Below are 14,432 nucleotides of genomic sequence, written 5' to 3' on the forward strand. Positions count from 1 at the left end.
GTGGCTTTGTATGTTCAAGGGTACACAAGCTGCAACATTTGCTTACACGATAATCAGCGTTTTCTAAATTATTACATTGTGCTTTGTGATAATCCTGAAAACTACTTATGTTTTCTAAAGGAATAATTCAAGACTGCAGTTAATGGGAACCCAAATATCAATATATTCCAAACAGAACAGTTTGCATTAGCTCATGTAAATTTTTAACTACAGAAGCCCAGAAATAAAATTCCTTATTAATGACCCTCATGTAAAGAAACCCCAATATTCTTATTAAATCTGATTCATATGCAAATTCAACCCCAAAGTAGCTGATAAATGTGGCCCAGCTACTTACGTTGTATAAGTGAAGACCGGTAAATGTTGGTCAAGCCATTGAAACCTACATTGAACTTTCTGATTCAGTCTCACACCTACCTGCAAATTACACTCTAATCTTTTCAAATCCCCAATTTGCAGTGGTCACCCTTTAGCTAATTAGTTACTATCTAGCTTCTATAAACATTCTCTTGTTGCCATCAGTAGTTCCAGGTTCAGATTATGAACTTGGTTTACAATTTAAAATCTCTGGGCTACAAACATATCTCTCATAAGGTAAATGAAGGGAAAGTAGAACAAAGCTGACAGTCTACCAATGGGGCAAGATTCAGATACTACATTTGTCCTGATGAAACTCTTGGCCTGAAAAGTCAACTATTTATTTACCTTCTTAGACGCTGCCTGATTTGTTCGAGTTCCTTCAGAATTTTGTGCTGCTCAGGATTTCCAGCATCTGCAGAATCTCGTGTTTCAAATTTTAAATATACCATTTCTCAAGAAAGATGCAGCCACTTGACAATGAGGTTCACTGTTTGCTTTTGGACAGTTAAAATGCAAAAAAAAAATCAGAATTATACCAAAAAGTAACAAAATTAAGCAACAGATGGAAAGGTTCCCATTTTCAAGCAGTAGATGGCCTCCCAACAAAAGGAGCCAGCCCAATGTAAATGTTAATTACTTCCTACTTAACAAATTAAAAAATAGTCTACAAATCCACTATCATGGGGTTGGGGGGAGGGGGAGAGTCCCATTATTACTTTGGTCATGATTCATTGCCTAAAATTTCTGTTGTGCTAAGAGCACATTGTTTAGGGAATAACGGTCATACTTTTCACGAAGGAAAATAGCAGGTAGGTCTCAAGAAAGGACAGGAAGGTAAGAAGAGATGGGTTGTTGGAAAGAAGAAACATCAGCATGAAGAGGAACAGATTAAACTAAAATGAAGCCTGTGCTGGACAAAAGATGTTTTTTAAAAGTGCTTCTACAGTGCAAGCAACCCTTTTAAACATAGCTGTTGCAAGAAAATACACTATAAAAGATGGGCTTTGGAACAACATGTTCCATTTTCCCCAGCATTATTCTAAAAAGAACATTGTTATTATTAGGTTCATATATGGTAGAAACAGCAGTACAAGTGCAACTTATAGCCACAAATTCCACTGTGGTGCAACCTTACCTAGTAATAACCTTAACTGTGTTCCACTACCAAAATATTTTTATTAGAAATGTTTCATGCACATTGCACTGTTAAAACTAGTGCTTCACAAATATTCACTGGTGTCTGATGAGGAATGGAATAAGGTTTGATAGACATTAAGTTACAGAACCATAGAAAAATGAAGTAATGCCACATGAATAAGATTAGAATAATCTACTTTTGGTAGGAAAAGCAGGAATGTGGTGGAAGAGATGACTAGCAGAACTTCTTAATCAAAGGACTGGACAAATACTCAATTCTACTGAATATGTAACCAATTAAATTGACTCTCGACAAATTTCTTTCCCTTCCCAATTCATTTAAAACAACAGGTCAATTAAGGTCAGAACATGAAACTCATTAAGTTTTGTGACTGTTTTACAGCTGTTCACTGAACAGTAGCAAGGAATTTTTAAAAATCGCTTATAATTCAGCAGAAGAATTTACATATTAAGAGTTCAAAGATAGCAATGTTTGAATAATTTATTTTCAGCATATTTAGTGTTGAGCATGTTAAAGTACAGAGCCTTTTGTTAACCATCATAACTATTGAAAACAAAAACATGTGCTATACAAATTCAGTCTAAATACATAAAAGTAATGCTTTAATCAATCTAAAAGGAGAGATAACCAATGTAATATTACCTTTTGTTAAATCCAATATAATTTCAAACAGTTAATTTATATTAGAGAAATTCATCGGTCCAATTTGTTTTTAAAGCATTTATAAACCTAGACTGATAGGTCAACAAAAGCATTGAGGTATCTATAAATGACATGCTGCAGACTGCAAAAGACCATGACGTATCAACTATGAAGTTGTTTTATTTTATATAAACTACCAAAATTTAAATACCTTCTATATCAAGCAGCCATGCATTTAAGTGGTGCAACTCAACAGCTATCAACAGTGGACTTCCCTCTTTGCAATGCAAAAAAACAGAATGCTCAACTGTCATAACATTAAAACACTGGGTACTGTTCACAGAGTACAGACCAAGGTTTACTTCGATTATCTGTACAGTACATATACTGTAGAACAGAATATTTACATTAAACACCACTACTCTCCACAGTCTGCCTTACCTAAGTCAATAAGAACTCCAATTGCAGGCAGATGAATACACTGACTTGCTTTAAACCATCAGTTTACTGAAAGGCAACTTAATACATTATTTTTTCTCCCAATCTCAAATGTTCTAGGATTACACAAGCCATTCTGTTTTATAATATATAGACATACAGTACAAAAGATCCACAGGCCAGATACAATACAATTTACCACTTACAATATACCAAATAACACACCCATTATTCAATGAGCATTATGTTTTTTTTAAAATTCTTTCATACACTTTACTGTCTTCCTCCAACTAAAAGCAAATTTACAGCTCTTTCTAATAACACACAGACCTAAAGACTGCCATTTTTCATCTACAACTGGAAATGTCATAGCTGTCAATGTATTGTCTATAAGATGTACAGGAAGTAAATCAGTAAAGTACCCAATAGACTGCAGTGCATTAAAAGCCAAGCAATAATTAATGCAGTACAGCATACAGTATCCGCAGTACATACAGCTGTAGCAGAAAACAGTAATGCTCTCAGGCTTCTACATAACAGCTCATCTTTTGATTTTGCTATGTAACAAACTTATGCAAGCAGATGTCAGTTCTAAGTCAGTGTTGCAGTTTAATTAAAGTGTCCTCAAGGACATTTTAATCAAATAATCACTATAAAACTACCTGAAGAAAACTTAAGTGAAGTCTAAATCAAAGAGTTATTCTCCAGACTCATCACAATTCGTTGCTTTCTTTCAAATTTATTGTTGGGTAACCACTTAAATAAACACAATCAATATCTTTTAAATTACGTTATCAAGATGGTGTTTGAAATACAAATTATGCCACAATAAATGGAATGATAGGCAGATTGGTTTACATAAAGTAGGGCACATATGGAACAAAATACCAGCGCCAACACTTTGTGCTGTAAAACCGATGCAATTCCAGGTACCAATCTAAATTTTCCAGTAAACAATCCTTATGACAACATTGCAATATTTTGACAGGGGATTGGTCAGAACAGCTTTAAAATTGAATTAAATGAATGGATTAATCAATCCTTTAAAAAAACTTCTTAAAAAGCCAAAAGGCCAACTTCAAAAAAAAACTAACTATAAATTACTGTAACCTTACCTCCTCAACGTAGGAATGACCATACAGTGAATTTTATTTTCCTCAAAAGCCAGTTTAGTACATTGATCTCCATACCATATGTCACATTTCCTTACAGTTTTTAACTTGAGAAAATGATGAACATTAAGTTATGTACAGAACAAACTAAATATGATTTAGGTATGTTATTTGAATTTGATCGAAATAAAGCTGTTCATTGATCAGGAATGAGCAAATGAGGGCCATCCATCAATAAAATAACTGAACTTAATGGAAGCTAATTCTGCTCTGCACACATTTACTGTTGACTGACGCTCATATGCTGGCTGTCTGCTTCAGGCTCCTCCTCTTCGACATCAGCATTGTAATCTTCAAATGCGTCATCATCCACATCTGGGAGACCCAGCAACTGTGTAAATGAAATACAGGGAGTTTAACAAATTGAATGAAGGAAAGCTGAGCTCCTACTTATTTCAAAATGAAGATAAAACAGCAAGGCAGCATTATGCAGCTTAAAATGTCATATAGCTGACATCAAAAAGTCTTTCAACAAATGCACAAGATATGTATTCCTAACACAGAACGCATTACATGTTTATTCACAAATTTCAGATACAATTTATTGCGCAGGGGAAATCTATAAAGACTGGATACATGTAATAATGCCTCAGTAATATTTATTTATTTATTCAGATATAGTGCCATGATACCCAGCAACCTCTGATTTAATCCTAGCCTAATCATGGCACAATTTACAATAACAATTAGCCTACCAAATGATACGTCTTTGGACTGTGGAAGGAAATTGGAGCACCCAGAGGAAAGCCATGCAGTCACAAAGAACATATAAACTCTTTAGACGGCAGTGGGAACTGAACCTCGATCACAGGTCCTGTAGAGTGTTGTGCTAACTACTACGCTACTGTGCTCAAAAGTTCCAAACTAAGATTCTCTACACAAGCAAGAGAATATTGGTGGGGCAGAAATCTGCGACTAGCCAGATGTTCTGCAAGTGAAATATTGGAAGTCATAGGATTTGTATGTCCCTGTTAGAATGAAAAGCAAGGAAAACAGTTTTCAAGGGGTATCGAGGCTCTGATTAGAAAGAAGGAAGTGATGGTAAGTACAGACAGTAAAGAACAAATGAGGAGCTTATGTAAGAAATACAAGAGAACTCAAGAGGTAAATCAGGAGGGCTAAAATAAAGCAAGAGGTTGCTCTGGCAGACAAGGTGAAGGAGAATCCCGAGGGCTTCTACAGATATATTAAGAGCAAAAAGATAGCAAGGGACAAAACTGGCCCACTTGAAGATCAGTATGGTCATCTACATATGGAACCAAATGAGATGGGAGAGATCTTAAACGGATTTTTTTTGCATCTGTATTTACTCAGGAGACAAAATGTCCAAAGAAGTGAGGCAAAACAGCAGTGAGGTCATGGACCATATCTGAATTACAGAAGAGGAAGTGCTTGCTCTCTTGAGACAAATTAGGGTGGATCAGTCCTTAGGGCTTGATAAGATGTCCCCTCAGACCTTCTGTGAGGCTGGTAGAAATTGCAGGGGCCCTGGCAGGGGTATTTGAAATGTCTTTAAGCCGCAGGAGGATTGAAGGATAGCCAATGTTGCTTCGCTGTTCAAGAAAGGATTTACAAATAAGCGGGAAATTACAGGACGGTGAGCCTGACGTCAGTAGTGGGTAAATAATAGGAAGATATTCTAATAAACAGGACAGACAGAGCCTGATTTGGGGTAGTCAACATGGTTTTGTATGTGCTAGGTAACCTCTAACCAGGAGGAATGAAGAGGACTGCAGTAGTGATAAGAGATTCCATACTTAGAGGAATAGGTGAGATTCTGCTAATACCTGGATGGTATGTTGCCCAGGTGCCAGGGTCAGGGATGTCTCAAATTGGGTCCTATGGCATTCTAAAGGGGGCAGGTGAGCAGCCTTCTTGGCTATTCAGTTGAGTCTTGGTACATAATGCCACCATAAGTAGGAATGGTAAGGAGGTCCTGAAGAGAGATTTTAAGGAGCTAGGTAGAAAGCTGAAAAGCAGGACTGTCAGGATAGTTACCTCTGGATTTATGCCTGTGCCATGTGCCAGTGAGGGGAAGAATAGGAACTTTTGGCAGATAAATGCTTGGCTGAGGAACTGATGCAGGGGCAGGGGTACAGATTTCTGCATAACTTCTGGGTAAGATATGACCTGTACAAAAAGGGTTACACCTGAGCCCAAAAGGGACCAATATCTTTGTGGCCAGGTTTACTAGAACTGTTCGGAAGGGTTTAAATTAGGGTGGCAGTGGGATGGGAACTGGAGTGATAAGGCTGAAGATGGGATAGTTGTTTTACAAACAAAGGCAATGTGTAGTGAGACTACTAGCAAGGACAGGCCGAAGACAGGGCAAAATTGAAGATAACGGGATGAGTTGCAATGTAAAAGGGGGACAATATCCAAAAAGGGTGACGAATACAGGACTGTAGGTGTTACATATGATTGCATGCAGTACAAGAATAAGGTGGATGAACTTGTAGCACAGTAACAGACTGGCATGTATGATGTTGTGGGCATCACTAAATCATGGCTGAAAGAAGATCACAGCGGGAGACAGAAAGTGCATGTCAAACGGGCAATATTATCAGTCATAGGGGATTTCAATATGCAGGTAGATTGGGAAAATCAGGTTGGTGCTAGATCCCAAGAAGGCAAATTGATGACATTTTAGAGAATTTCATGGTTGAGCCCACCAGTGTCCGGAAATGTATGGTCATGCATTTTGGTACAAGAAATGAAAGGATTGACTACTTACTAAATGGAAAGAAAATCCAAAAATCTGAGGTGCAAAGGGGCTTGAGAGTCCTTGTGCAGTATGTCCTAAAGGTTAATTTGCATGTTGAGCTGGCGGTGAGGAAGGTAAATGCAAGGTTGCATTCATTTAGAGGACTACAATATAAAAGTAAGAATGTAATGTTGAGACTTTATAAGGCACTGGTGAGGCCTCACTTGGAGCATTGTTAGCAGTTTTGGGCCCTCATAGAAGAAAGGATGTGCTGACATCGAAAGGTTTAAAGGAGGTTCATGAAAATGATTTTGGGATTGAAAGATTTACCATTTGAGGAGCATTTGATGGTTCTGGGACTGTACTTACTGAAATTCAGAAGAACGAAGGGGGATCTCATTAAAACCTATTGAACACTGTAAGGCCTCGATAGAGTGGACGTGGAGAGGATGTTTCCTATGGCTGGAGTCAAGGACCAGAGGGCACAGCCCCAGAATAAAAGGACATCCATTTAGAATGGAGATGAGGAGGAATGTCCTTAGCCAGAGAGTAATGAATCAGTGGAATTTGTTGCCAGAGACAGCAGTGAAGGCCAAGTCATTGCATGATATATATGCATACATGGTTGGGGCTGAGAGGGAAATGGATTGGCCATGATGAAATGGCAAAACAGACTCTTTGAGCCAAATGGCTTAATTCTAATCCCATATTTTATGGTCATATAGAGATTTTCGAGGAGGTTACCAGAAAAGTTGCTGAATGAAAGGCAGTTAATGCTTGTCTACATGGACTTTGGCAAGGCCTTTGACAAAGTCTCACATGGGAGGCTGATCCAAAAGGTTCAGTAACTTGGCATTCAGAATGTAGTAAATTGTATTCAACATTGTCTTAGTGGGAGAAGCCTGGAAGTGGTAGTAGATAGTGCCTCCCTTACTGGAGGTTTGTGACTAGTGGTGTGCTTCAGGTTTCAGTTCTGGGCCTGGTGTTGTTTTTCATTTACATAATGATTTGGCTGATAATGGTAACTCAATCCACAAATATGCACACCAAATATTTTCCTGAATGAAATAAAAGCAGGTAATACAAGTAACTAGAAAAAATAATTGAAAAATTAATCAGGTTCTTTTTGACAATTTTAGCTGGACATTAGCATGCTCTCACATGACAGTTGCTCAAATAGAAGTGATTTATAAGAAGGACTGAACATAAAGTCATCACAGAAACAGACTCTTGGCCCACTATGCCTATGACAACTATTATTCATCGTATTTACTGAACTTAAAATGCCACAGCACAGTAGGCTATAGACTAAAAGCTCATCCATATCTGCTGAGTTTTCAGATGGGAGATGATCGTATAATCAGGTATTGCTTTTGTACAATGAAACCGGATTGGTGTGTAATATTTTAACTACACATCACCATTTTAATTAGATAGTCAATTCATAGGTAAATTCCAGAACATTGTGCTAATTCTAAATCAGATCAAATGTTTACACTTTGTTATTGTCACATGACTCTATGCTCCTTTCCTCCAATTCTCAAGAACATTATGCTCTTTGACACAATGAAGCAAATTGGATTTAATCACACTTACAATTATAGGAACTGGAAGACTGGACAGATGGCTATGTGGCTAAAGAGATGGTAAATGGTATAAGGATTTAGATTTCTGAAACACTGGGACTGCTTTTGGGGAAGATGAAACCTTCAGGCTGTAAAGGCTGGAGAGATTGCAAAGACCACCAGAATAGGTACAAATAGGTTCAACATTCTTGTGATGGGCTGGGAGATGCTAGTGCTGCTGGAGTGGGCTTAAACTAATTTGACAAGGGATTGACGAGGGACAGAGTACATACAGAATTGGCAGTGGTTCAGGTTTAGTCAAACGCAGAAGGAAAACAAAGTGAGTCGAGGACACAGTTGAGCAAGATAAGGCAGAAACACAAGACTAAATTTCATTTATTTTAATGAGTCTGATTAGTAAGGCAGATGAACTTGGAGCAACAAACCATCTGCTGGAAGTTAGTGGTCAAGCAGCATCTATACAAGGTAAGTTTTTGGTCAAAAGGCTGCATCAACATATAAACCACTCTCCTTTCACCTTCTCCTCTCCACTCCCAGTCCAGATGCAGAGCTCCAAACCTAAACATTGACATTTCCTTTCCTCCCACATATGCTGTTCTTCCAGCAGATGTCCTGTTGCTTCAGATTCCAGCATCTGTCATCTTTTATGTCGCAGATAAACTCAGAGTATTGATTACATAAGCGATCAGAGTTCAATTCCCACAGGAGTTTTGTACGTCTTCAACGTAGCTTCATGGATTTCCTCCAGGTTCTCGAGTTTCCACCCACACTCCAAAGACGCATGCAAACTGTGGCCACGCTACACTGGTGTCAGAAGCAACACTTGTGGGCTGCCCCCAGTACATTTCACTGTATGTTTTGATGTACAAGTGACAAAGCTAGGATTTAGTCTTTAAACATAGGATGTTTAATGTTGCTAACACAATGACATAGAGAAAGAAGGGCAGAACTGCCAACCCAACATCTTATAGCCCACAATTTTAAGGCACGCCAGGGTGTATAAAATAGGTGACACTGCAATATTAAGGAGTCTATTACTTAAGTATATCCTGAAAGGCTCTTCAAATGAGATAATCTCAAAAAATGTTACTGGTGTTGAACTATAATCATATGGGTGAAATAACAGATTCCAACTTCCCCAATATTAACTGGGATTGTCTTTGTGTAAAAAACTTGAGGTGGTTAGAGTGTCGAAAATGTATCCAGGAGAACTTTTAGAACCAATAAGTAGTCTGTTCTACAAGAAAAGTAGCAGAACTGAGCCTAGTCTTAGCCCTTCAAGTGGTTGGAGTGTTAGTGAGAATATATTAAAGATAATGACCATAATTCAGTAAATTTCAAGATAATTATGGAAAAGGGTAATTAAAATTTTGAAATGGAAGACAGTTGATTTCACTTTCTAAGAAAGGACCTAGCAAAAGTAGGCAGGAAGACACTACTTGCAGTCATATCAACATCCCCCAATTAGGAGTCATTCAAATATAGCAATAGTGTTCGGGGCCAACATATTGGATACAAGGACAACAAATCCAAGAAACTCAACGGCAAGGGCTGGATAAAGTAAACAAAAGCATATGCCAGGTACAAAAAAATCTAAGAATACGGGAGGTCTACTGGAGGTACAGAAGGCTGAGGGGTACAAAATTTTCACTAGCAAACAATGTGTTTGAAAATCCGAAAGGATAAAGCAAGGGGGTAAAGCAGGGGAAAAGCTCAGCCCACTAGGGGCTAAAGGTGCAATCTGTACATACTACCGGAGGGCATGGGTGAGGTGGTATGAATATTTCTCATCTGTATTGAGGAAGAGGATTCTGTTACAGAATTCAGGTAATGCGTACATGTGTTTGTAGGGGTGAAGCATTAACAGTGAAATTTTGGAACAAAGTACAATTTTTAAAAAGGGAGGAGGCATTAGATACCTTAGCACACTTAGCATTAAATATTTCCCTTTCCACAGATGCCACCTGACCTACTGAGTTTTTCTAGCACTGTGTTTTTAATTCAAATTTACAACATCAGAAATGTTAGAATTTTTGCAATATCTTCTTGGTTGGAAAACTCATTGTCAAGCAAGAGTTGTTTATTCATTTTTTAATCTTAACCATTGAGATTGACCACATAAATAAAGTTTAAAAAAAGAAATCAAGAAAACCTTTCACTATCATCCATTAGCAGTAAAATCATACAGCAGAAGTCTTTCTCTCCTTTGCATTCAAAATTTACTGACAAATCAACACAAACCCTATGCTAAATGTTACGCTAGCATCTTCATCCAATACTACAAAATTAACACCTAGATCAAAGCCTTCACCTCTTACATGTAATACTAAAAAAGAGATTTTCTCAATGAAATGATATCTTATTCCATTTATCCGACACACGGAGCATTACTTAAGACCATAAGACAAAGGAGCAGAATTAGGCCATTTGGCACATCGAGTCTGCTCTGCCATTTGATCATGGCTCATCCCTTTCCCTCTCAACCACATTTTCCTACTTGCTCCTCGTAACCTTTCATGCCCTGACTTATCAAGAACCTATCAAGTTCAGCTTTAAATACCTGCCCTCCACAGCTGTTAGTGGCAACAAATTCCACAGATTCACCACCCTCTGGCTAAAGAAATCCTTCATCTCCATTTGAAACAGACATCACTCTATTCTGAAGCTGTGCACTATTATCCTAGACTCCCCCCTATAGGAAACAGCCGCTCCACACCCACTCTCTCTAAGTCTTTCAACATTCAATAGATTTCATTGAGATTCCCCCTTTGTTTTAAATTCTAATGAGTAAAGGCTCAGAGCCATCAAAAGCTCCTCATACGATTACCCTTCATTTCTGGAAACATTTTCATGAATTTCCTTTGAACCCGCTCTAATATCAGCATATACTTTTTTAGATAAAGGGCCCAAAATTGCTCACAATAGCCCAAGTGAGGTCTCACTTGCAACAAAGCCTCAGTATTTCACCCTTGTCTTACTTATTTAAATTTAAAACCTATGTTACAGAAGAGACTGGAAAGAGCATGAAAAGAAATTAAAAGGGAAATTGTTGGGATGCTAACAAGTATAGTGTAAAAGCCTGACAGCACAGGAGAGACTGCTCAAAGTAGTAGTGTAGGGAAAGAACTGGATGACAATAATCAAACAGGATTTAATGTAAAGAATATTAAACTGTCAAGTGTGATAGGACAAGAATGGGGACAAGAATGGAAGAAGAGACTTATTTTAGTACAGAAGCGAACAAATATGTGGCGATTTGTACAGCTACACTTCTGAAGCTACAAAAGATTGAAAAGTTTACAGGCATAACTGGATGCTCTACAATTCTGAGGGAATGATAAATCTTGGCAAAACACAACAAGGAAAAAAATAAAGATATGGTTTTTGACAGCAAGACCATCAAAAGCCAAAGAAATCAACAGTTATCATCAAATCTCAATCAAGTAAAGGACTTTGTATCACACTATATTGCCATTAGCATTTTTAACACTTGGATGACAATATCAGGGGTGAAAAGCACAGGTAGAAAATTCAGGCAACATTTAAACACATATACAGTCCTTGCACCACACATGAAAGGTTGATGTTTGATCAATTGCAGCATCTGGATCCTATCTTCAAATATTAACTGTTCATCAATAACAGTAAATAATATTGTCTTGGTGATTATTAATTGCAGAAGGAAGCTAAAGAGACAAAGAGAGAAAAGAGCTATTTCTAAGAAGGATGAGAACCATAAATTAATATGCATTTGCTTAAAAAATGAAATAATACCTGAAGAATGTGTTGGCCCAAAATGACAACTGTTGATTCATTTCCACAGATGCTGTCTGACTTGCTAAGTTCTTCCAGCATTTTTTTGTGTGCTACTTGTACTGTATATTTATGTATTAAAATAAGTATACAAGTAGTATTTCCCTTGAAAGTAGCTATATCTAACACTTACAGGTTTGAATGACTTGAAGACTTTTTCCAGTACTTCAGAGAGGGTCTTCTTCCCACAGGATAAGATGTATTCTTGTACCAACTGTAGGAATGGTAGACAGTCTTCACTTTCACTCCACACATGCTGAAGAGATGGAGACAGAGATAAAAACATGTTATTACTGAAGTCAATATTATAATGGTATCACATTCCACAATTACAATATCACAAAGTGTCAAAAATTTCTAATCAAATCCTAAATTGTCAAATAGCTTGAACTTGACTGTTAACTTATTAGAAGTACATTTTGCTTTTCTGCACAATCTTTTATACTATCAATAATGGTTGCCTTATTAGTTATATAATTACTTTATGCTCATAGTTATATATAAAATAAATGTGTATTTTTGAATTTATTTAGAGATACACAGAATGGTAACAAGCTCCTCTGGTCCAACGAGCCCACGCTGCCCAATTACAACCGTGACCAATTAACCTGCTGATACATAATGTTCGGAGAGTGGGAGGAAACCAGAGCTCACAGAGAAAACCCACATGGCCACAGGATGAAAATATAAACTCCTTACAGTCTGAACTGAACCAGAGTTGCTGGCGCTGTAATACTGCTACACTAACTGCTACGCTACCATGCTGCCACAGTTTATTGTAGCTTATTAGTTATCTGGTTCAGAAGTTTTTAAACACTAGGCTTACTTCATGATATTGCTCGCATATTGTCAGGAATATGTACTACGAAGCTACCAAGCCTGTTAATCAATTTCTAGAACTAAACTAAAAAATATAGTACAGACACAAGCAGATCAGGAAACATACCCCCAACCAAGTCTATCATTTCTAAAACCAAAAATCATCCAGCTTATTAAAATGGGTAAGCCAATTAAAGCTGAAAAGGGAGAAATTTCTTAAATTGGAGGATGCTGAACCCTTGGAATTGTCTATCCCAAACACCCTAGGTAGCGCAATCATTATGAATGATCTCTAGGTTTTAAGAGTTATAGAGGATAATGCTGGAAAAAGGCACTGAGGAGGAAGGTTAGCCATGATATTGATGAATGCTGAAGCAGGCTTGTAGGATAATATGTTCTACTCCTGCTCCTATTTCTATGTTCTTATTTGATGACAAATACATGGATTTAGAATCCATCATGATGATGAAACAGCAATCATTTATCACAGAAGCAGTGGTATAGTGCTAAGCTAGGATTATTGAGAGAATACTTGGTCAAAATAGTAGGAAGAAGGAAGACACAAGTTATGGGAATAAAAATATCACATGCCAAGACTTGGAAACTAGGAAAAAAGTCTTGAGAGCAAAGAAAATCAAAAGCTTCTGGAAATGTTTGAAAATAGAAGAGAGAATGATACAGTAAAATACAGCACAGTATGGGCCTTTTGGCCCACATTGTTGTGCTGACCTATATATAACCTACTGCACAGTCAGTTTTTGGAGGGAATAAACAGAAGACATTTTGGGCTGAGCTCCTGCAGGCCCGAAACATTGACTATGATTATTCCCCTCAATAGATGTTTTCTAACTTGCTGAATTCCTCCAGCATTTTTTGTGTTGTTCAAGATTTCCTGCATCTGCTAACCTCCTTGTGTTCATGATCTATCTTAACCGCTCCTCCTACACAGCCCATAACCCTCCATTTTTTTTACATCCATCTCCCCATCCACAGGTCTCTTAAATGTCCCTATTAGATCAGCCTCAAACACCATCCCCAACAGTCTGTTTCAGGCAGATATTATTCTCTGTGAAAAAAAGTTTACCACTGACATCATCCCTAAACTTTCCTCCACTCACCTAAACAGATATCCTCCAGCATTAGCCACTGCCTCCCTGGGAATAAGGTGCTGGCTGCCCACTCTATCAATGCCTTTCATAATCTTATACACCTCCATCAAATTGGCTCTCGTCCTCTGTCACTCCAGACAAAAGCCCTAGCTTGCTCAATCTTTTGGTACAAAACATGTTATCTAACCTAGGCAGCAACCTGGGAAATCTCCTATGCAACCTCTCTAAAGTTTCCACATCCTTCCTAGAATGAGGAGGCCAGAACTGAACACAATATTCCAAGTGTGGTCTAACCAGAGTTTTAGAGAGCTGCAACATTAGCATGCAGCTGTTGAGCTCAATACCAGAGCTAATGAAGGCCAATACACCACATGCCTTTTTAGCCTCCCTATCAACTTTGAAGGAACACAAATAAAATGATGGAGCAACTCAGAGGTCAGGCAGTATCCATGGAAATGAACAAACTTCCCAGCTGAGACCCTTCTTCAGGACTAGAAAGGAAGGGGTAAGAATAAAGGTGGGGGGCAGGGGAAGGAGGATAGCTAGAAATTAATAGGTGAAGCCAGGCAAGTGGGAAACGTAAAGGACTGGAGAGGAAGGAATCTCATAAGAGAGTGGACCAGAGGAGAA

General features: G+C 37.9%; 1 protein-coding gene across 1 annotated transcript in view; it reads right to left on the reverse strand.

The window, feature by feature from the left end:
- Positions 1–1,981: 1,981 nt before the first annotated feature.
- The window catches only part of mturn (maturin, neural progenitor differentiation regulator homolog (Xenopus)), a 37,388-nt gene continuing 24,937 nt past the window's right edge, over positions 1,982–14,432 (reverse strand). The window contains exons 2-3 of the mRNA XM_059945369.1: positions 12,008–12,130; positions 1,982–4,102 (exon numbers count right to left, since the gene is read on the reverse strand). Of these exons, the coding sequence (XP_059801352.1) occupies positions 3,992–4,102; positions 12,008–12,130 (234 nt within the window). The 3' untranslated portion in view covers positions 1,982–3,991. The remainder of the gene's footprint in view (positions 4,103–12,007; positions 12,131–14,432) is intronic.

This window comes from Hypanus sabinus, chromosome 20 (assembly GCF_030144855.1).
Source record: "Hypanus sabinus isolate sHypSab1 chromosome 20, sHypSab1.hap1, whole genome shotgun sequence".
NCBI classification, from domain to species: domain Eukaryota; kingdom Metazoa; phylum Chordata; class Chondrichthyes; order Myliobatiformes; family Dasyatidae; genus Hypanus; species Hypanus sabinus.